Source organism: Maniola jurtina, chromosome 6 (assembly GCF_905333055.1).
Source record: "Maniola jurtina chromosome 6, ilManJurt1.1, whole genome shotgun sequence".
Classification (NCBI taxonomy): Eukaryota; Metazoa; Arthropoda; class Insecta; order Lepidoptera; family Nymphalidae; genus Maniola; species Maniola jurtina.
The window spans coordinates 1,720,585-1,744,255 of record NC_060034.1 but is presented as its reverse complement, the minus strand read 5'-3'; the positions used below and the strand labels follow the sequence as shown (position 1 = coordinate 1,744,255).

The 23,671-nt window shown below is 35.7% G+C and overlaps 1 protein-coding gene and 1 long non-coding RNA gene across 2 annotated transcripts in view; one reads left to right on the top strand and one right to left on the bottom strand.

Moving 5' to 3' along the window:
- Positions 1 to 941: 941 nt before the first annotated feature.
- Positions 942 to 23,671, top strand: part of LOC123865914 — a 42,893-nt gene continuing 20,163 nt past the window's right edge. The window contains exons 1-7 of the mRNA XM_045907143.1: positions 942 to 1,347; positions 4,270 to 4,502; positions 5,095 to 5,283; positions 7,264 to 7,427; positions 7,842 to 7,941; positions 8,058 to 8,233; positions 18,198 to 18,368. Of these exons, the coding sequence (XP_045763099.1) occupies positions 1,188 to 1,347; positions 4,270 to 4,502; positions 5,095 to 5,283; positions 7,264 to 7,427; positions 7,842 to 7,941; positions 8,058 to 8,233; positions 18,198 to 18,368 (1,193 nt within the window). The 5' untranslated portion in view covers positions 942 to 1,187. The remainder of the gene's footprint in view (positions 1,348 to 4,269; positions 4,503 to 5,094; positions 5,284 to 7,263; positions 7,428 to 7,841; positions 7,942 to 8,057; positions 8,234 to 18,197; positions 18,369 to 23,671) is intronic.
- On the bottom strand, positions 10,786 to 21,896 carry LOC123865921. The gene is made up of 3 exons (XR_006796073.1): positions 21,068 to 21,896; positions 14,975 to 14,976; positions 10,786 to 10,796 (listed from the first exon to the last, which is right to left on the bottom strand). It is a non-coding gene; the product is annotated as an uncharacterized LOC123865921 (long non-coding RNA).

Genomic DNA, 23,671 nt, shown 5'->3' with positions numbered 1-23,671 from the left:
AGTGCAACGAAGGCTGGATGGCGTGGGAATAGCAACAATTGAAAGTGGACTTGCCACAGCGACCCCGTCGCCACCCGCTCAAGTTGTAGTGACTCATCTCAAGTATAATGTGTTAAGAGATGTACCATGCATCGAATCAAAGGAACACTTTACAAGGGTGACGTGTTTAAATTATTGATTTGTTGGGTAAGCGGATCGGAAACATTGCTAGGGTTGTCGAAAAATGAAGAACGAATATTGTGAAATAAAATTAAGGTTGCGGAAATTTGTATTTGTTTAATTTTTATTAAGATAAAAATTTGGGGTGGTGTGATGTAGAGGCACTAGCGAGTAATCATTTTAGAAGCTACGCGTGCCACGACGTAGCGTAATTCGTTAGTTGCATCTAGCCCGTTGTATTGTGTGGTAGTCTACAAGAATTGTAACTTTAAATAGTGAATTATAATATATATATTTTTTAGTGTTCATTTCTTTTGTTTTTATTACTACCCTGGTAGAGAACACGGCGCTACTATATATCCAGCAACATTCGTCGTACATAAAATACCTGTACAAATATACCTGTACAACGAGGTAAGAAAACTGTTTTGTTTAAAAAAAATCACAAACTAAGTAAAATGCAACGGATCTTCTACATCTTTTCTCAAATATGGATGGCAAAGAGTAAATGTATACATCTTTGCTCAAATATGGATGGCAAAGAGTAAATGTATCGATGATCGCGGCCTGCGCGGGAGGTCAAAGGCTAGGTCTTCGGGCTAGGTACGCTGCATGCGACAAACCATCGACAAACCCTAAAGTCGATCAGTCGGATCATGGTCGGATCCATGTCGGATCAGTCTAACTCTGTCTAACTCTAGTGAACGTATGTCATGTCCCAGACGGTATGTGGTGTCTGTGGTCATGTCAAACCATAGAGTAGGATTATGTGTCAAACTCAGCTGATAGCATCGGTGGATAGCATGCTGATAGGATAGTATCACAGCACTTTTTTTTATTTATATTATAATAAAACTTGTTGTTCGTCAGACGTCCGACGATTTTACATTGTGAGAGTTATTAATAATATTGCGTTAGATAAATACGCCTACTGTTTTTGTTGGGTGGTTTAAGTGGCAGTGTAGTGATTTATATGTATACAGAGTGTATTTAATAATTTTCTGTTTAAGTTGTATGCGTACATAATAATGAACTTATCGTTTGCTGGTTGTGGGTTTCTTGGTATTTACCATGTTGGTGTTGCAGTGTGTCTTAAGAAGTATGCACCTCACTTGCTTATAGGAAAGATTTCTGGAGCCTCCTTTGGGGCTATTTCTGCATGTTGTTTACTCTGTGATCTTCCCATTGGTAAGTTGGTTAAATCAAATTACATTTTTTTTGTCTGTTTCATGATAAATAATTATTATTTATTAGAACATACCAGCTAAGTATCAAGTATTATACTTAATAAGCATGTTAGAACTTCACTTTCTAGTGAAATTACATATTAAAATAAATAAACAAAATTCAAATTCTATAGATAGTATAAGATTTAAGCAATACAAGTATTTTACATTATTAAGATTGAACATGAAATTGATGGCTAATGTTGTTTTTGTAAACAAGTTTAAATTAAAATTTTGTACAATACAATAATGATAAATCATTATCATATTATTTTAAACATTGTTCTAAAATAATTTACATAAGTGTAGGTAGGTACTTACATTTTTACATTGGTGTTTTTGGGAGCAGTAAGTGAGACAAAAATTTTAGTGATTTGAGGTAGAGTTATTTGGTCTAAGGAAAATATAATTTTCAAAAATAAACATAAAGACTAAACTTATGATTTTAATTTAGAGCCTATTTTGACAATAAATATACATGTTAATTATTTCTTCTTGATCAATTTCCATGATAAAATCAGTCACAATTTATTTTTCGCAAAAGTCTTGATTTCTGACTTGCCTATGAATTCTTTTTAAATTATTAAATACAGTTTTTATTTTCTTTAAAATCAAGTACATAATATAATATGGTTCCTGTATTTCTAATAAGTACTTACTTACCCATTTTCTCTCTGACCACATTTTTCATTTTAAATCTTACTAGTGTTCTCACACTTAACTATAATTATTTTATACTTTTTAGACTGTTTTAAAACAAGCTAAGTACTTTAAAAAAAGTACCAATTTAATAATTACCTGATTATGCTTTAATTTTTTTAGTAACATGTTATAATATTTTTATATATTAAACATAAATGTTTAAGATTTAATAATACTTCTCTGACAATAAAATCAAAACACAATATAGGTCCCATATACAGTCTGTTTTTTTTTTTTAACTTGGATAGTATGGGGAAATCTGAAACCATAGAAGATACAGGGCAAGTGTCTTAGGAACCATTTGCTCTTTTTTAATGAAAACAATTTTGGCGAAGTCAATTTTTTGGTCAAGCGTGAGTTGTGTACTAGTAGGAATTGTATGAAAAACATTTTATTAAATTTGAATTTCGATACAATGAAATGATCCTTATATGAAACTGAGTTGATTAGCATTAAAAAAAAATTGTCAATTTTATTAATTTTTATGGACAACTCACGCTTGATCAAAAAATTCACTATGCCAAACTTGTTTCGATAAAAAAGTGCAAATGGTTCCTAAAACGCTTTCCCTGTCTCTTCTAAGGTTTCAGATTTCCCCATACTGACGAAGTTAAAAAAACACACTGTATAGACATTATATAAATATGGGATTTAAACTCATTAGTGAAATCTAATTTTTCACAATATGTATAACAAAGTTTGTTGAAAATATTGTTCAAAAAAATTTATAATTATCACTTTGCTTAATTAATTATGTATCATATTAAGTATTTGAGTCAATATTGATAAAATCTTATCTTGTGTTTAGTTGATGTGAGTCGTAAGTAAATATTATTAATTACAAATATTTAGTTTTGATAAAAACAGAAACAAACAATTGTATCAAGAGGTCAATTAGTAACATAGTAAGTATAATCATCTTTTTAATAATAGTTCAGTAAATATGTAAGGAATAATTAGATGCCCTCCGAAAAAAGACCTACCGTAATTTGACATAATGTATCGTTAGGGGGGCATGTCAAGAGGTCACAGGAAAAATAAAAAGGTCGCGCTGATTGCTGATTTTGAGAAATTCAAAAAATGAATTAAAAAATTTTGAAATGCTTTTTTCTTAGAAATTATTGGTTTTAGGAAAAAGTTTTTTAAATAAAAATGTAGAGGGCATTGCGAACTACATTTTTTGTCATTGGAGTGACGTCATCCGACTTGAAATACAAAAAGTAGAGGGCGCCAATGGATCAAAAAAGTGTTTCAACGCTATTTTCGATAGGAAAAAATGATTTTTTTATAATAATGTAAATTCGAAAGTTGTTCGTCACAAAATTAGCTACAACTTTTATTTACACAAAAAATAGTTTCCAAGAAAAAAGCATTTCATTTTTTTTTTATTCATTTTTGAATTTCTCAAAATCAGCAATCAGCGCGACCTTTTTATTTTTCCTGTGACCTCTTGACATGCCCCCCTAACGATTCATTATGTCAAATTACGGTAGGTCTTTTTTCAGAGGGCAATTTGCAAATTGACTGAACTATAAAGGTACTTAATTAATATGATTGTTTCAAACTTTTATATGGTCTTGCTTAATTTTTTATATCCACTGCAAAATCACTTGCTTAGTTGAAAATGTTTTGATATAAACTTAAGTAATTTACAGCTATCGCTTACAATACTGGCTGCTTTCCACATGTCTCTTTACCTACTACTTTTACTAGGTATACCTATTAACTACTACCTATACCGTTCAGTTTAAGAAATAAATTAAAGTGTCGACTATTTTGTGAGAATAGTCGATACTTTAATTTATTTCTTAAACTGGACCTTTTCAAGTAAAGATTTTTATATAAACCTGTGAGGATGATATTGCCATTGTCGCAAATAAAATAACCAGAAGCCTACGTTGTCGTATTAGATAACAAATTGCGAAAAACCAAATTAAATTTGAATTTCGCGGGCAGCCCGGGCTCATGACCCTTAACCGTTCAAGACGATTTGACCACCAATTCAATTGGCATTAGACGTTAACATTTCAAGTGTAGCCACTCAGTGCAACACGTTGATTATCGCGATAATTACAGCGTTGTTGGGCATTGACGTTAACCTTAATGTAAACAGCATAAATTGTAGTGGCATAGGGTCATGACCCTTAGCAATGAAAATATTAAATAATAATTTTATTTTTAGGGGAAATTACAAGTGATGTTCTGAGTATAGTAAGAGAAGCGAGGGCTGGGTCCCTCGGACCCTTCAGTCCGTCTTTCAGTATACAGAACCTCCTTCTGGAGGGCATGCAGAAGTTCATCCCACACGACGCACACAAAATAGTCAGTGGGAAACTGCACATTTCGCTAACAAGGGTGTATGATGGCAATAATGTCATTGTATCCGAATTTGAAACCAGAGAAGATTTATTACAAGTGAGTAAATGAAACTTATATTATAACTCGGTCGCGCTAAGTTTGCACCTCACTGGAATGCTGCGCCTCTCCCATTTACCCGCTCACCTCTCCGCGGTCGTCTTGTCGCGTCAGTACGGTTCGCATACCGTACCTAAACGTCAGTGTGACGTAATCCACGCCAGTGCAAACTTAGCTTGACGGAGTAGTAACAGGCACAACACATAACTGAGTAGGTCTGCGGTAGTAGAGTGAAGCGGAAAGGGGTGTGATGACGTGACGCAAGACCTCACTGATTTGTCAACTTGTGAAGCTGTCACAATATATTGCAAATAAAACATCTGACTGACGCTAGAGGTCAACGAATGTTCCGTAAATAGGTCACTCGAAGTCAATGTCGCGTTGTAGGTGGGGCATTGACCCCAGCTTTGCACGCTATACAATACAAGTTTGAAAAATATTAAATCACTAAAACTACAGGATAAGGCGAATGGTTATTGGCATTGGATTGTGATAAGGTATAGTAATAACGCTAAGTTTTTGCTAGCGTTATGGTTACACCCTGTATATCTAGATTCTTTCTTTTGGTCCTTGTAACCGGATATGGTCGTAGGCGCTGCTCGCGTCATGCTTCGTGCCGGTGTTCTCGGGCATGCTGCCTCCGCGGTTCCATGGCATCCGCTACATGGACGGCGGCTTCAGCGACAACCTGCCTGTGTTGGACGAAAACACCATCACTGTGAGCCCGTTTTGTGGCGAAAGCGATATATGCCCCAGGGACCTCAGCTCGCAACTGTTCCACGTAAGTACGTTATAATAGTTTGTGAACTCAGACCTGGGCGCGTTTGGAACCCTCGTAGCTTTAAGTTTTAAGTTTACGTTATTAATCATCACCACTATATCATCTTACAAGTCTAACTATTCTGACCATAAAAAGGAGTAAAATAGTACTTACTTTGAGTTTGAACGTCATAATCATCATCATCATCAATCGATAGACGTCCACTGCAGGACATAGGTCTCTTGTAGGGACTTCCTCACGCCACGGTGTTGAGCCGCCTGAATCCAGCGGCTCCCTGCGACTCGTTTGATGTCATCTGTCCACTTAGTGGGTGGTATTCCAACGCTGCTCTGTTCGGTGCGAGGTCGCCATTCTAGCGCCCTGGGACCTCAAAATCTATCGGTATATTATAGTAGTACTACACAGTTATTACTACGTCTACCACATAAATAGGTGGAGCGATTCACCAAGCCTACCCAGCTGTGATTCTCACTGATCATCACTGAATGAAAGTCATCAAACTCATTTAACATTGGTTGGTACCTACATTGCTGCTTCACTAAGCGATATAAACAAAAATTTCTCAAAAACTTCTGTGGAGTAAAAATAAATCACTTTTCTAAAATGACTTACTTACGTATAATTTTTTTAACATTCATGTACAAGTTCATCAAAAATATTTGATTTATATGAAAAAAACTAATATTTTAAGTAATTTTATATTAGTCAAAAAAGTTAAACTTAACTATTTTGTCATGAGTCACTATAAAAGCGGAAGTACCAGATAATGTAATGTAATGTAGGTAAATGAAACAATCTGCCAAGGTCGGTCGCGGTTGAGTCAAGAGATTACATGCGTTGTACCTATTATAACAGTGCAAAACATGTCTTTCTTTGAATAATATTTGTACGAAACCGAATTTACTTTTAAATTTACATTCAAATCGACTCATGGGTATGACGAATTTCGTTTACCTTTTGAACTGAAAACTATTGAATCGAGATTATATTGAGATTTAGAAAACTTGAACCTACTTGTACTACTACTGCAAAGTTTTTGACATTCTTGTGCAGACTAGACCTTCTAAAAGTAGTTTAAGTACGTGCACTGTGTTAGACCACCTTTTAGGGTTCCGTATCCTAAAAATGCAAACGGCACCTTATTATTAAGACCCCGTTGTCCGTCTGTCTGTCAGCAGGATGTATTTCGTGGAATTGGCCGTCATAAAAATTTAAACTAAATAAATAATGTTACGTCTTGTACGATGGTACGGAACCTTTTGTGTACGAGTCCGACTCGCACTTGGCCGATTTTCAACTTTTGTTGACTTTACCAAAAAGCAAAGGTTCTTTTACACCCGGGGCAATAACATGCGACAATGCGGCATTCCATGAATGGAAAGATTAATTTTGTGCAATTAAATAGCATGCGGTATTCTACTTTATACCAAGACAACATCGTGCTGTACACTTGGTACATTTAACATAGCATGCACTGATTTTTAACATTGTTATATATTTTTCTTTTTCTTTTCTTTTCTTAAGTACCTAATTTTGTAAATCTGGAGGTGGACGTTAACAACTGCAACACAGTTTTGTAACTAACGCAGTTGTTATCGTACACTACTGTTAAGGCATTGTAGAGTTATAAATAAAGATTTTTCATTTTTCATTTTCATTTCGGTACGATAGTCTGATGGCAGTTCTTGCTAAATTTTTAAATTATACCACGTGACCCTGTGGCATGCTACAGTGTCGAACTACGTAGCTTTGGCGTAAATAAAGCTCTAAAAATCAAAAATCAAAATTAAATGATTTATTTGCTGATTGGTTGGTACATAGTAAAATTAGTTGTTGATCGCATTTTTTTTATTTCGAGCCACAATCTGCCATACCATGGCGAGCAAATTTAAAATTATATTATCATAATTCACAGATATAATCTCATTCGATATTTGTCAAGTTCTTCTACTTTGTCTATAAAGAAATAATCTAATACAGGTAAACCTAGCAAATACGAGCATAGAACTGTCAAAGCAGAATATAAACCGCTTCGCAAGGATACTGTTCCCGCCCAAACCAGAAGTTCTCAGCAACATGTGCAAGCAAGGATTCGATGACGCTCTACGGTTTCTGCATCGAAATAACATGATCACTTGCACCAGGTACGTTGATAATGAAAATTTATTGATTGAACTTCTTACTATCCGTTTTAAAACTTGGTCCCAAAGAAATAGAGCTGTCAATTTATTCTTTTTTTAATTCTATGCAGCCCTTAATTGGTCAAATACCCTTCGTATACCAATCATACCAAGATATTTACCAAATGTAGATATTTGTTTTTTTTTTGTTAATTCCGTTTATCCAAGGTTAATCGAACTGATTCCAAATTGACCGTTTAAATAAATCATAAAAATAGTAATATGCTAGATGCTATGCTATGCCCTTAGATGCGCTGTCAGTTCATATTAATCAAAATTAAATGTAATTTATGTAGCAACTTTGTTCACTTTGCAACTTTTATGTAATATTTAGATAGCTTCATATCCTCTTAATTACCCATCACCTATTTTCGCTAGATGCCTCGCGGTCCAGACAACGTACCATTTGCAGGACGTACTAGACGACACTACTTATGAATATGACCCGGAATGTGAAGAATGCAAGACGCATAGACAGGTATGAAGTACGAGCAACACGAATATATAAGCAAATTATTTATCCAATTATTCTGTACCAACAAACAACTATACAGGCTGTTATCTTCGATTTTTATCGGAAATATTCTATTTTAGGACGCGCTCGTAGACGACCTTCCGGATACAGTGATGACGATATTCCAGAACGCCATAGACTCTGCCAACACGGGCATCGTCAACTGGGTGATGCGACAGCGAGGCATGCGCTGTGTGTCGCTGCTGACGCTACCGTATCGAGTGCCCGTCGATATCATGTACGCCACTATCACCAAGTAAGTCGATATTCCTGAACGCCATAGACTCTGCCAACACGGGCATCGTCAACTGAGTGATGCGACAGCGAGGCATGCGCTGTGTGTCGCTGCTGACGCTACCGTATCGAGTGCCCGTCGATATCATGTACGCCACTATCACCAAGTAAGTCGATATTCCTGAACGCCATAGACTCTGCCAACACGGGCATCGTCAACTGAGTGATGCGACAGCGAGGCATGCGCTGTGTGTCGCTGCTGACGCTACCGTATCGAGTGCCCGTCGATATCATGTACGCCACTATCACCAAGTAAGTCGATATTCCTGAACGCCATAGACTCTGCCAACACGGGCATCGTCAACTGAGTGATGCGACAGCGAGGCATGCGCTGTGTGTCGCTGCTGACGCTACCGTATCGAGTGCCCGTCGATATCATGTACGCCACTATCACCAAGTAAGTCGATATTCCTGAACGCCATAGACTCTGCCAACACGGGCATCGTCAACTGAGTGATGCGACAGCGAGGCATGCGCTGTGTGTCGCTGCTGACGCTACCGTATCGAGTGCCCGTCGATATCATGTACGCCACTATCACCAAGTAAGTCGATATTGCTGAACGCCATAGACTCTGCCAACACGGGCATCGTCAACTGAGTGATGCGACAGCGAGGCATGCGCTGTGTGTCGCTGCTGACGCTACCGTATCGAGTGCCCGTCGATATCATGTACGCCACTATCACCAAGTAAGTCGATATTCCTGAACGCCATAGACTCTGCCAACACGGGCATCGTCAACTGAGTGATGCGACAGCGAGGCATGCGCTGTGTGTCGCTGCTGACGCTACCGTATCGAGTGCCCGTCGATATCATGTACGCCACTATCACCAAGTAAGTCGATATTCCTGAACGCCATAGACTCTGCCAACACGGGCATCGTCAACTGAGTGATGCGACAGCGAGGCATGCGCTGTGTGTCGCTGCTGACGCTACCGTATCGAGTGCCCGTCGATATCATGTACGCCACTATCACCAAGTAAGTCGATATTCCTGAACGCCATAGACTCTGCCAACACGGGCATCGTCAACTGAGTGATGCGACAGCGAGGCATGCGCTGTGTGTCGCTGCTGACGCTACCGTATCGAGTGCCCGTCGATATCATGTACGCCACTATCACCAAGTAAGTCGATATTCCTGAACGCCATAGACTCTGCCAACACGGGCATCGTCAACTGAGTGATGCGACAGCGAGGCATGCGATGTGTGTCTGAAGTCTGTGTGTGTGAGATTTTTTTTAAATTCTAACTTAGTGGAGGTCTGAGGTATAAAGAGAACCTACACACAAATCGAAAGTTTCTAGACTCAACATCCAGCCCATCATTTTGCCTTTTTTATACGTGTAGGTCAATAGTTAAGTTAAATACTATCTTGTAAGATTATCACAAACGTCTGATGATAATTTTTACGACCATGACGGTCGATGATCGTAGTTGAATTAGGTAAATAGGATGTTCCTTCAATTTTGACAAAAAATTCGTCATTTTATCTATTTAAAATAATTACAGATTGATATATCTGTAATAAATTAATAATAATCAATTTATTTGACGATAATATTGCGATAAAGATGATAATATAATGATGTAACAATCTGTGAAACGAAAAAATGGGAATACACTTTATTGTACATCAATTTATATAATACGTGTAAATTGACACATTTGAAAAAAATATAGCCAGTCTCACTAAGATACTGTAAGGATTCTAACCATACCCCACACATCTAAATCTGTTCAGGCATTTAGAAGTTTAGGTGAAATAAAGAAACCCATACATACCCTGAAAACATTACACTCCTTTTTTGGGCACTCGTGAAAAAATGTACAAAATAATTAAACACTGTATGTCGATGTATTCTACGGCACGATGTTGTATCGGCATGAAAAAGACTGCCGAATGCTACTTAAGGCCACAAAATTAATGTTTTCATTTGATGCATTCTGCATTGTAGCATGTTATTATTACTCCGGTGTAAAACAGCCTTAACGCCAGCAAGTGCAGGCGTACTGAGGTCTTGAAATATGTAATTGTTTACTCAAATCTTCCAGTAAAACATGAGATAATTAATGAAATGCTAATAAATATTGATACGTTTAACATAATAATAATTATTAACACGTATAAATTTATTGTTCGCTATTAATAGTTGTTTTCTGGACTCGTAGCCTAGAATTGTAAACGCACAATAATTATCATTCAAGTTTATACTTTACTAGCTGATGCCCGCGACTTCGTTCGCGTGGATGTAGGTTATTTGTATTCCCGTGGAAACTCTTTGATTTTCCGGGATAAAAAGTAGCCTATGTGCTAATCCAGGGTATAATCTATCTCCATTCCAAATTTCAGCCCAATCCGTCCAGTAGTTTTTGCGTGAAGGAGTAACAAACATACACACACACACACACACACACATACAAACTTTCTCCTTTATAATATTAGTGTGATGCATCTATGTTAACATTGGCAAGGTTTAGACGATCCATAAATATCGTGACACCCTCCATAATTTTTATTTTATTGAAACTAACAACATCATTGAACGTAAACCTTAGGTGCTAAGTGTACAATACACATACGTATGTATTACTAGCTGATGCCCGCGACTTCGTTCGCGTGGATATAGATTTTTTAAAAATCCCATGGAAACTCTTTAATTTTCCGGGATAAAACGTAGCCTATATGCTATCCAGGGTATAATCTATCTCCATTCTTTTCAACCAAATCCGTTCTGTAGTTTTTGCGTGAAGGAGTAACAAACATACACACACCCATACATACACACAAACTTTCCCCTTTATAATATTAAGTGTGATATTAGTGTGATAGCATTATTTGGAATCAGTTTCAGCATGTAATTTAATTTTATTGTTGTTATCTATTTGATGTGCGAATGCAATATGAACGTCAAATTAAGGTTGTCTAGATAAATGCTGAGAAAGGAGACACGATATTTTACTGCAATATTTATTGACTGTCTGACCCTTACCATTAAATTGATAAAAATTTCAATATTTAAAAGCTAACATGTTTGTTTTCTAGTCGTCGATTACGTACTTTTTTATTAATATAGTATTGTGTACTTTTTATCACTGTTACTAATTTCTTATAAGAGCTAAGTTTTTTTTTTTCAATACCTAGTGATTGCTACTCCTATAGCTCATTCACTATTTCAGTGAAAATCCGGTAGTGTGGCTTCTCTCTTTTCTACAATAGGACAAATATTTCGTCAGTGAGATTTTCGGTTACATAAAAATAATAGCATGATCATCATAATTTAGACCATTGTTTCCAAATTTAATGATACCTACTATTGGCTACTATTCAAGTCCGCGTAACACTTTATCTTAAATATGTGTAATTTCTATATAATGCGTTTGTTTCCATTAAAAATTGTGTCACGGTATTAAACTTACGGAACAATGTAAGTTTACTAAACGATGAAATAAAAATCGGTCAAGTGTGAATCAGACTTACACGAAGTAGAAGTAGAAGAAATAACACTTTTTTAACCCCCGACCAAAAAAGAGGGGGATACACACATACACACGTCAAACTTATAACAATAAGTTTGACGTGTGTATGTGTGTATCTGTGTATCTGTCTGTGGCATCGTAGCTCCTAAACTAATGAACCGATTTTAATTTAGTTTTTTTTGTTTGAAAGGTGGCTTGATCGAGAGTGTTCTTAGCTATCATCCAATAAAATCGGTTCAGCCGTTTGAAAGTTATCGGGGGTGTTATAAATTTTTAATTTACACTTGTTACTTTTTTTTTAATTTTATGGCGGCCATTTTGAAATTTTTATTATTTGTTGTTATAGTGGCAGTAGAAATACTCTGTGAAAATTTTTAACTCTCCTTTTACGGTGCCTATTACGGTTCACAAGATACAACCAGCTGACAGACAGACGGGCGGACGGACAGCGAAGGCTTTGTAATAGGGTCCCGTTGGCATCCTTCGGGTACGGAACCCTGTTAATGTCTCTATCAACCGTTCGTAAATTCTGAAGTTTGCAAAAAGCTCTGGGATTTATGTTTGCACTATTTTAGTATCATGTCTAAGGATTCCATACCCGAAGAATACCAACGGGACCTTATTACTAAGCTTCCGCTGGCCGTCTGTCTGTCGGTCTGTGCGGATGTAACTCATGAACTGTAATAGATAGAGTTGAAATTTTCCAATCTCTACTTATTACGGTTCACGAGATACAGCCCGTTTATAGATAGACGGACGAACAGTGAAGGCTTAGTAATAGGATCCGTTGGAACTCTTCTAAAAATGAACGAAGAAATTAAATCATGCGATGCTTTCATATGACGATTATACGACGAGTATGAACTACATGTTAATACAATAATAACATGCTGATATTGTTCTAATTGCATGAGCATTTAGGTATATATCGATAATGCTGCAGGGTACTAAGAGGTCAATACAGGTCCCTCCGCGATTGATTGACGTATACAGTACACATACGAGATTTATTGGCTTACTGGTATAAACAAATAGATTATTACAATATGCAAACGCTCCTAATCTATCTTTGGGTATTCAGAGTACCTACTTGTATATCATTATGTCATGTTTGCGCTTGAATATGATCTCACCTTAGGTAATTGTAATATGCAGTGTATAATAAAACGCACTAATATGGTAGATCTACATATATACTATAGATTTAAAACAGGAATTTTGTTCGCCATCAAAATAACGGATCTAACTGCTTTTTTAATATAAAAATAGCGAGCAAACGAGCAGGCCCGATGTTAAGTGATAACCGGTGCCCATGAACATTTGCAGCACCAGGGGAACCGCTAATGCGTAGCCGGCATTTCAAAAATTTGTTACTCCGCCCCTTGAATAACCCCATGTTGAAATCAAATGGGGACATCGCCGAAGGGAGTTTGTTCCACAGCTTGCATATGCGTGGATAAAAAGATTTGCGATCGAGGTGAACCAGGCATCCAGGTAGTGAGGGTAAAATTACTTACGGTGGCCTGCGGTGTGGTTGTAGAAAAAGGAGGGTGGAATGAGGTCAAACAACTCCTCAGAACACTCCCCATTATAAAGGCCATAGACACGCAAAGGGAGCTTATAAGGATAAGGATTTACTCATGTAGAGATATTAACTAGCACTTAGAATTTAAGGGTTTCTTACTTTCCTTACATCCAACAATGCAGTGCACGCTTTTCTTATTTAAACTAGTTTCAGTTGAGTATATTTTCTTCTTCATGATCAAAATTTGCAATTGCACGTTTAACCCTGATTTGACACATTCTTTAAATCTTCTCCTAAAACAGGTGCGAAATTCTGGCGAGTTTATCAAAATCAAACTTTCTTTATTCAATTTATTTTTTAACAGCTTTTATAAACGTCATATTAAATAAAAATTCATTAGTAAGATGTTGTTGAAGTCCACAACAAACAGCCGAGCATGTTTATCATCACGATTTTCAGTCTCTATTCTTTTGACCATTCCCTTCTATTTACAATAATTACCAAAACTAATATTGTAGGATATTGGATAGATATGTTGCTAGAATGACGATCTTGTACCGGAAAGCGCAGTATTACCGACAGGTGACATCAAACGAGTCAAAGGGACCCGTTGGATTCAGGTGGTGCAAGACGGTGGCGTATCAACGCCACGTGGCGCAACGTGGCGTGGCGTGGCGTGGCGTGGCGTTTAAGAGACCTATGTCCAGCAAAAGACGTCTATCGGTTGATAATTATGATGATGAATCATGTGGTTTTGTAGACAATCTAGTTTGCTGTTAAAATTTCTCCCGGAATTTCGCATCTGTTTTGAAACGGCATGATTACACCCTAACCTCCATGTCATCGCTTTTTTAGTTATGTCGGTGGTAATGTAGAGAAGCACGCGCTTCAGTTCGCTGTGGTGGGGAGCTTGCACGTACGTAGGAAGCGGTGCGCCCGTCACAACAACGTCATGACTAGGTTAGTGATCATACGTTATTGTGGTGGTGGTATTCCTTATTTGGTCGTGGATTCTTGCTTTTTAGGGTTTCGTATCTCCTGAGAAAAAAAGGAACTCTCATAAGATCACTTGGTTGTCTGTCTATCGTGTCTGTCAAGCCCCGTCAAGGGAATCAAAACCAATAGAGATACTTCTCGTTGGCCTATAAATTATGTGGCAGGAAGCAATATCTTAATGCACAAGTAAAGAAAATTATCCTCAAATCGTGAATTTGTGGTTATATCACAAGAACATTAAAAAGTGTTATTTATTTTCGGGGTTTAATGTCAAACCAGCACAATCCATTTCGTCAATGCCGAAACAAAGAATATTGTCTGGTTAAAAAAATTGGATGTTTTGAATGTTTTAGATTTAATAGTACTTGGCTAAACCTATTTCTAGCATTAATGTGTATTTGTGGTGGTGGTATTTCTTACATTATTTTGCTAGTGGTGGTGGGTTTAAGAAATTCCTTTTGTAAATGTTCCAGGTTATTTTGGAGGCGAATATTTGGGAAATAACTAGATATTTTTGTAGAGGGTATGTGTTGTTGGTATTCCGTACTTATTGCCATAATGTTGTCGTTTGTTATCTTGGTGGTGGGTAAAGGTTGGTTTTACTATATGCGTACATGGCTCATGTTGTTTTCGCATTTTGTTATTTATTTGGTCATATCTTATCAAGTTTATGGGGTTGGCTTGTTAGTTGCCCAACGATTTCTTACATCTAATATTGTATGTCGGTTTTTCTGAAAGCTGTAGATAAGGGCCTAAACTTTCATCTTTTGAATTGCTTAGGACATTTTGTCTTACATGAAAAATAAAACAAGTGTATCTAAATTGACCCGTTTTTAGGGCTCCGTACCTCAAAAGGAAACCTTATAGGTCTGTCTGTTTGTCTGTCCGTCAGTCCGTCTGTCGTGTCTGTCAAGAAAACCTATAGGGTACCTTCCGTTGACCTAGAGTCATGAAATTTGGCAGGTCGGTAGGTTTTATAGCACAAGTAAAGAAAAATAATCCGAAAACTAAAAATTTGCGGTTATATCACACACAAAAAAATTAAAATATGTTCACAAAAAATTTATTTACTAAATGACTTATAGATGGCGCAGTCCGTTATTAACTTGCGGTGCTCTACATAAAAGTGTTAGGTATACCTTGTATGATGTGGTATGGAACCCTTCGTGGTTCCGACTCGCTCTTGACCGATTTTTTTTGTGTGTGGGAAATCTCTCTGATTAAACTTAAACACGCGTTCAACGGTTGTTTAAGTTTTGTGTGGTAAGGCCGGATAAGTTTTGTGTGGTAAGGCCGGATAAGTTTATTGTGGTAAGGCCGGATAAGTTTATTGTGGTAAGGCCGGATAAGTTTATTGTGGTAAGGCCGGATAAGTTTATTGTGGTAAAGCCGGATAAGTTTTTGTGCTAAGGCGGGATATACAGGCTGTTTGGTAATTAGTATATAATGACGACACGTACCCATGCTACTTTGATCTAATAAACACAATGCTGAAGTATAATGACGAAATAAAATTATAAAAATTTCCATACTTATAATTTAAAAAAAAATATGTCAAAAATAATTCACTGAGATCGTTGGCCTCGGCCTATCCAAAGATGGCCAACGATCTCAGTGAGTTAGGACACGTTAGGGTCATGAAAACTTGGTCATAAAAAAAATTTAAAATTTGGATGGAAATTTTTATAATTTTATTTCGTCATTTTACTTCAGCATTATATTTATCAGATCAAAGTAGCATGGGTACATGTCGTCATTATATACTAATTACCTAACACCCAGTATAAAAATCATCAGAAAATATAAACTATGCATTTCATACCTAACCATAATATACTCGTATTCTGCAACCTTGAATGTTACGGATATTATGGTAAACCACAATAAAATCCTACAAAATGTGATATCTAATCCTAAAATAATAATTGACGTAATTTGATAACACATCCTTTAAATGACGTATTAGTACCTATTTGAATTTCCTGTATTTATCACTATTATTGTTTTCAGTACCTATTTTTTTTGTATTTTAGTACTAGCGACCCGCCCCGGCTTCGCACGGGTGGACATTTATCTATTTTCCGGGATAAAATATAGCCTATACGGATTCGGAAGAATCCCTCTAAGTAATGGTAAAAGAAATTTTGAAATCGGTCCAGTAGTTTTTGAGCCTATTCAATACAATCATACAAAAATACAAAGGTTTCCTCTTTATAATATTAGTATAGATAAGTTGTTGATGTTTTAAGCTTATTTATACCTTTGGTGAAGACACTATTGTCGATAATAATAGTATTCTTAGCTCTGTAAGTAGGTACCTATCAAGTATCATCTTTGTTTTTATTTCTTAGTAGGTACCTGCCTAAAGGAGATTATATTAGATGGTTTTCTTAGTTTTTTACTGATCCCAAGTTTTGAGTACGAGATCAAATAGGTAGTATGTACTTACCTAATCTTTACAAATGTAAATACTTTATTTCTTATATCAAGATAGGCACAAAACAAAATTTTTGTTAGTATAATCAGTTCGATAAAGTACGTAACTGATAATAATCTAAATTACTTGGTTTAAAAATCCGTACATGATGCAATCTCGTTTCAATATCAAACTCATGATTTCTACTCATTTTGGAGTGTGTAATCATCACATTACTGCAAACGAAACTGGGCAGCAAAATGCTATAGCAATTTTTATTGAATAATGAACTAAATTGCAACTGAAATAGAGTTCAATTTAGCGCGCAAGAAATAATTTTTTGTAGATTTTCTATTGAACGCCTTTTTGAACTCTATTTTAGTTGTGTTTTATTTTTTTCATTACTGGGAAGCGCTTGACCTCAATCACACCTGATGGAAAGTGATGATGTGGTCTAAGGTGGGACGCGTTTGCCTAGAAGGTTAAGTTAATTGATTTAGTTAATTTTATCATTTTGTCAATGAGTTGTTTGAATAATTTTGCTGCTCAGTTTGTGCTGACCATAATAAATCATCACAATTAAAAGTAGGAAGGCCACTATAATCCTTTATCACACTACACAAATTTTTAGTCATGTTTATGATAGGTACAGAAAATTAATCCCTTAATTAAATCATCTCGTCTTGCCACACTTAACTTTCTCTTTGAAGCAAAGCCGGTAAAGAAAACGGATGCTTGGCAAATCGGAAGCGAAACTTTACCGGTTTTAAGTAAATTATAGGTATGTTACAAACTGCAACAGAGGTTTCCAAACGTATATAAATTTCGAACTATGCAAGATATTTATTAACACGCACGTAAAATGATACAGAATATGATTCAATTATTTTACGCTTGAATATACCTACCCAACTATGAATAATAAAACAATCAGCCTCCGGTATTTTAGTTTAATAAACACGTATAGTTTAAATATATAAAGTATAAAAGGAAAAGATAAAAGGAAAAGGTGACTGACTGACTGACTGATCTATCTACGCACAGCTCAAACTACTGGATGGATGGGGCTGAAATTTGACACGCAAACAGCATCTCCGCTAAGAAAAGATTTTTGGAAATTCAATCCCTAAGTGGGTAAATTAGGGTTTTATAAGACAGTATAAGATAAAATTTAAATAATTAGAACAAGGTCAAGATCTTCTTTTCTGACAACTAGCGACAGAAAACGCACAGGCTAAACGGGTTCAACCCTGGGGGTTAAATAGGAAAGTCCATCGGATAATAAAAAAAATTACAGCCTCAACAGCTCAACGATCAAGGAGCGGTCTGAATTCTGAATTATCGGTGGTTCAAACCCTTCCTGTTGCCCTATTGTCGTACCTACTCCCACAAGCTTTACGCTTAGTTGGAGAGGAAAGGGGAATATTAGTCATGATCAACATGACTTCTTTAAAAAAAAAATAGTTTGTTTTGTCTCAAATCTTACATAATTTAAATCTTAATTTTTTCTCCAGATTTGTGTCGTGCACGCCAAAGATGAGCAAATCCCTATGGAAGCTGAGCTGGAAACTCCTCCGTCAACTGCACGCGTTCGTCTACTCGGCGCACGATCGCTCGGAAGCTGCGCGCATCTACTACAAGCTCTCCATGGACCATCGGGATGAACACCATCGATTAGATAGAAGGTATGGCTTCAAACGGTTTTAACCCACTTCCGACATTTTGATTTATAAGTGGGTAGTGCTGAATCCGTAATAAGGTGTCAAAACATGACACATATTAGTTTCTCCACTTCTCTATTCAATAATTACCTAGAAATTATTTATTTTTGACATAGGCACCATCCCAATTCTATAATATTCTTCGTTTTCGCGTTTTATCGTTTTAGTAGTCCAGTACTTAACAAGGTCAGAATTTATAATTCCAAACACAGAGGCTAGTATTTAATAATTCTGTCACGGAGTGATTTACCTACACTTCCGTTTCTATTTCCCCGCCTTACATAACTTATAGATCTCGCCGGTTCTTGATAAAAAGTAGAAACAAAGTTACCGGCCTAAGGAGTGGGGACAGTTCTTTGATTTATAAAGGCCTTTGCAGTGAACAATAAAGCATAGAAGTCGCGTTTTTAACAATCGTCATAAAAAAATAGAGGCCACAAATTCACATAATATGTTAAAATATTAACTTCAACCAATGAAATTAACTAAATTGCAACATACTTATGATTGGTTCGTACTGTGTCATGCGTCACTGGCACTGATGCACTAGGTCGACTGGTCAACTTACAATGATCGTTAGAGTTCCAATCGAATTGAAGCCACATGCGGTAGACTGTAGAGTATCATTTATTTGCAATTTTATTTGCACTGATCACCAGAGAGGTAGAGATTCCGTTAAGGAAGATAAAGGGGCGTAGGTACAGAATATTTCTATGCAATATCGTTCACTGTTCGTCTGACAAATATTTTGGCTTTGAATTCTTCAGTTACCCATTCATTTTTGCATTTTCAAGAGTATGGTTTAGTTCTTTGTTCCAACAAAATAACATGGTAGTGTTTGGATTTTTTTATTACCTCCTTATCAGAATACAGTGAAGTAATTTTTCTTATCGGCCGTTCGATATCGCAAAACTTTATACTGTTAGAATATTTTTATACTTGCTGATTATTGTTTAGGTATAGATATTGTAAGAAATTGCAATTCCATTATTGTATTTTATTAGAACATACCTACTTACCTTTTAAAGAAATTGAAATATTCATTGATGCTGACAAATTTCTATAACGGCTCTTTATGAATTAAAGACAACTTATTTATGGATGAAAAAAAAATATATTTTAGGCCAAATTTTGAGGCAACTGTGTGCTTAAATAAACTGTATAAAAAACTAAAACTTTCGGGGTGAGATGCAGTTAGAGGAAAAAAATGACACGCCCAAATAACGTTATTTCCGTCATCTGTGGAAACAGCGCTATTTAAGATTCCACTCACCAACGAGCTATCGCTTCGATGAAGCGGGCTCTTAACAGCTTGTTATATGTAATCAAAAAGATTCAAATGCGACGAATTGCGTCCGCATTAGCAGGCCTCATTTGAAGATAACGTGGTGTGTTTTTTTACTATCCACAAATCTATTTATTAATACACTACTTTAATCTAATCAGACGACCTTCAGTTCTCAGTAATTAATTATTATCAATTTTTATTGCAATGATATCTCCTAAAGTTGATGTCATGAACGTCTAAACTTCATAGGAACTATGTATTTAAAAAAATTGACGCAGGACTCTCTCCGTCACTCGTTTCATACAATCGTAGTTCCAATTTCATTTGAATATTAAGCAACCAAAATCCATGAAATTTTGCAGACATATTCTAGAAACTAATATCTGTGTCTGTGGGTCTGTGGTGTTTTAGATTTTTCTAAAAATATGTAGTTTTAAAATTACAGGGGCTTAAAGATTTGTATGAAAATTTTTAAGACCGCGTAACTTTGAAACCGAATATTTTAACAGAAATCTGGAAAACCACAGACATAGATATTAATTTCTAGAATATGTCTGCAAAATTTCATGGACTTTGGTTGCTTAATATTCAAATGAAATTGGAACTACGATTGTATGAAACGAGTGACGGAGAGAGCCCTCTTAAAGAATACTGGGTTTCTTCTCTTCTGATTCTTCTCTGTAGAAAAGGTATTAGGTAAATATTCTGACCGCAAATGATATGCAATACGTTAATATGGTTAAAATTGAGTTTATACACCAGTTTATGAAGGTCGTTCAGTAAAAAGACGGACAAACACATTTCGCTTTTATAATATTACCACATTACTTAGGTATAGGTAGTATAGAAGTATGTAAGTAGTATGATGGATTCAGTATAAAATTGTAAAAAAGGATATGACGCTTAGATCTTTTAAACTACAACGGATTTTAATGAGGTTTTCATCAATAGGTGAGTGATTTAAGTGGAAGGTTTATACGTATAGTTTAATCTTATTTTGAATCCATACTTAAAATTAGGTATAAATGCGAAAGTGTGTCTATCTGTCTGTCTGCTAGGTTTTCATAGCGTAACAGTTTAATCGATTTTGATGAAATTTCGTACAGATTTAGCTTACAACTAATGCTGTCTTATTCTTTTGAAATATAACAGAATAATCATAATATTAGTAGGTTATGTACATTGCACCCGTGCGAAGCCGGAACGGGTCGCTAGTATAGAATACTAATTACCTGAATAATTGTGTTTAATTAAATGCAGTAAGAACAATAGAAATAGCTGCGATTACATATCGCCTCCACCTATCGTATCAAAGGATGCGGATCGAAGTCCAAACGAACAGCCAACCTGGTAACAACGTTGACATTCAAAAAACCGGTCAAGTGCGAGTCGGCCTCGCCCACGAAAGGTTCCGTACCATCGTACAATGCATACATCTAATACTTATGTAGAACACTGTAAGTTAATGACGAACTGCGCCATCTATATGTGATTTAATAAATAATTTTTTTCGTGAACATATTTTAATTTTTTTTAAGTCACATCATAAGGGTATCAGTTTTACCATTTTGGTATAACGGAACGTTAATAATTCTTATCTAAATACCTATATTGCTTGAAAGTTTATTGGCATTCATTCTGTATCTGTTAATTCACAGATAGTAGGTAAGCTGAGTTGGGTTCTTTCTGAAATAATTGTTAGGCTTTATCTATACCCGGAATTAACAAGGATACTTATCTCTTACATCTTTGAAGATTTGAAATCTATAGTAGTGGAGTAGTATTTATGATTAAACAAGGTTGCAGTCATTGAAATTAACTGCAACTTAGGACCAACGACTTCAACCAGTGACTGCATGCAAAGACTGCAATAGATGTTCTGAAATAATGTTCTGTAAGTACATTAATAATTCTATACATTTAAATCAAAAACAAGTCGGGTCTGATAACGTTAGGCTGTTATCCATTGCCCTACTTCCCAGGTCTGCGCTTCGTGGAACAGTCAATATTTTTATAGTTGGGAATACCTAACTTTTAGACTTGTATTGTGTTTTTGTTTTCAAGGCAGGGTCACTTTTTCAGTTACATACAAGATAGGCTATTTCGATTGTAGTTACATAAAACTTAATCTAAACTACTGAATACCTAAAATAAAAATATTGATAAATAAGCATTTTTGGTCACAGCTCACAATATTTCCTGCGAACAAGTGTAAATTAAAAATGTTCTTATACATTTTTAATTTACAAGTGAAGGTTAAGTAACTAGAAACTAGAAAAGAGCTGAAAACTTTCAAACGGCTGAACCGATTTTCTTGGATTATAGCTAAGAACACTCTCGATCAAGCCACTTTTCAAACAAAAAAAAACTAAATTAAAATCGGTTCATTAGTTTAGGAGTTACGATGCCACAGACAGATACACACGTCAAACTTATAACACCCCTTTTTTTGGGTCGGAGGTTAAAAAAGGGGGAAATGATCTTTAGTCCTTTTAAAACAGTTTCAGACGATTTAATTTGCTCTATTTTAGGTTTATATTTAGGCTGTTTTGAATCAACAAAAAGCTTAGGATAATCTGGTCAAAAATTATTATTCACTAAAGGACTAGAAGAATCAATGACTAATTTCAGAATAACTTCGTATAATTTAAGTTAACTATTTTATTATTGCAGTACTGCGCATTTAATCTGCGCTCTTTTATTATTGTGTTTTATTCAATAACCATAAAACAAAGAAACCACATATATTTTTACCATCAGAATTTTTTTATTAGACTGCGCATTACATTTGGGTACATCTAAGATATTGGTGATTTGATACCCCACTGGTAGCGACGTCATGCTGATATGAAATGTTTTGCGAATTATTTGGCGATAATGTGTGTCATTAGGTAATATTGCGTTGCGCATTTTTAGGGTTCCGTACCTCAACAGGAAAAGCGGAACAATTATAGGATCTGTCTGTCGTGTCGTCTATCAAGAAACCCTATTGGGTACTTGCCGTTGACTTAGAATCATGAAGTTTGGCGGGTAAGTAGGTCTTATAGCACAAGTACCTAAAGGAAAAAATCTGAAGACCGTGAATTTGTGGTTGCATCAGTAAAAAAAATTAAAATGTGTTTATGACCAAATAATTAGTATTTTCAAGATAACTATACCAAGTGGAGCAGTGGGGTATCATATGAAATGGCATTACCTGTACATTCTAAAACAGGTTTATATTTATTTTTACGCATAATAGTTTTTGATTTATCGTGCAAAATGTTGAAAAAATACCCGACTACGGAACCCTCGGTGCGCGAGTCTGACTCGCACTTGGCCGGTTTTTTGGGTTATTTTTATACCCGTCCTTGTAGGGTATCAACCGGTATCAACTATCAGTGCAACAGTTACGTCGTACATTTTTTTTATTACGCATGATTAAAATTTAAATGAAGATTGATGTGAGAAGCTTAATAGGATTTTAGGATTCGTTAGATCTGATATCTAAACTCACAATCTTTAATCCCGGAGAATTTAAATATTTATACAACTAATCATAAATTAGCAAGTAAGTAGTTAAATTAATCTCATTTGGCATAATTAAGTTTTAGGGAAAATCTTTTCAAAATTGTATAATTACAGGTCACTATAAATATCGTTTCTTATAAGTATAACGATATTAGGTATTATCAAAATCTATGTCAATAGAATAGTTGATTAAACAGAATAAACTCTAAGTCTTAACTCAAACAAAGATATTAATTAATTAATTTATTGCAGTAAAAATATCAAGAATGTCTTGCATTTATTCGTTGCTTACGGTTCTCAGTGACTGTCTAATGTACTCGTAGGTAGGTATTTACTCTAACACTTTAAAGACAAGTGTAAATTAAAAATTTATAACACCCCCGACGATCCAAAGTATTTGAGTTTTCCAAAACATCATTTTCAAATAAATAATTATGTATTTAGGCAACGTCCATCTTGACAGCTTGAC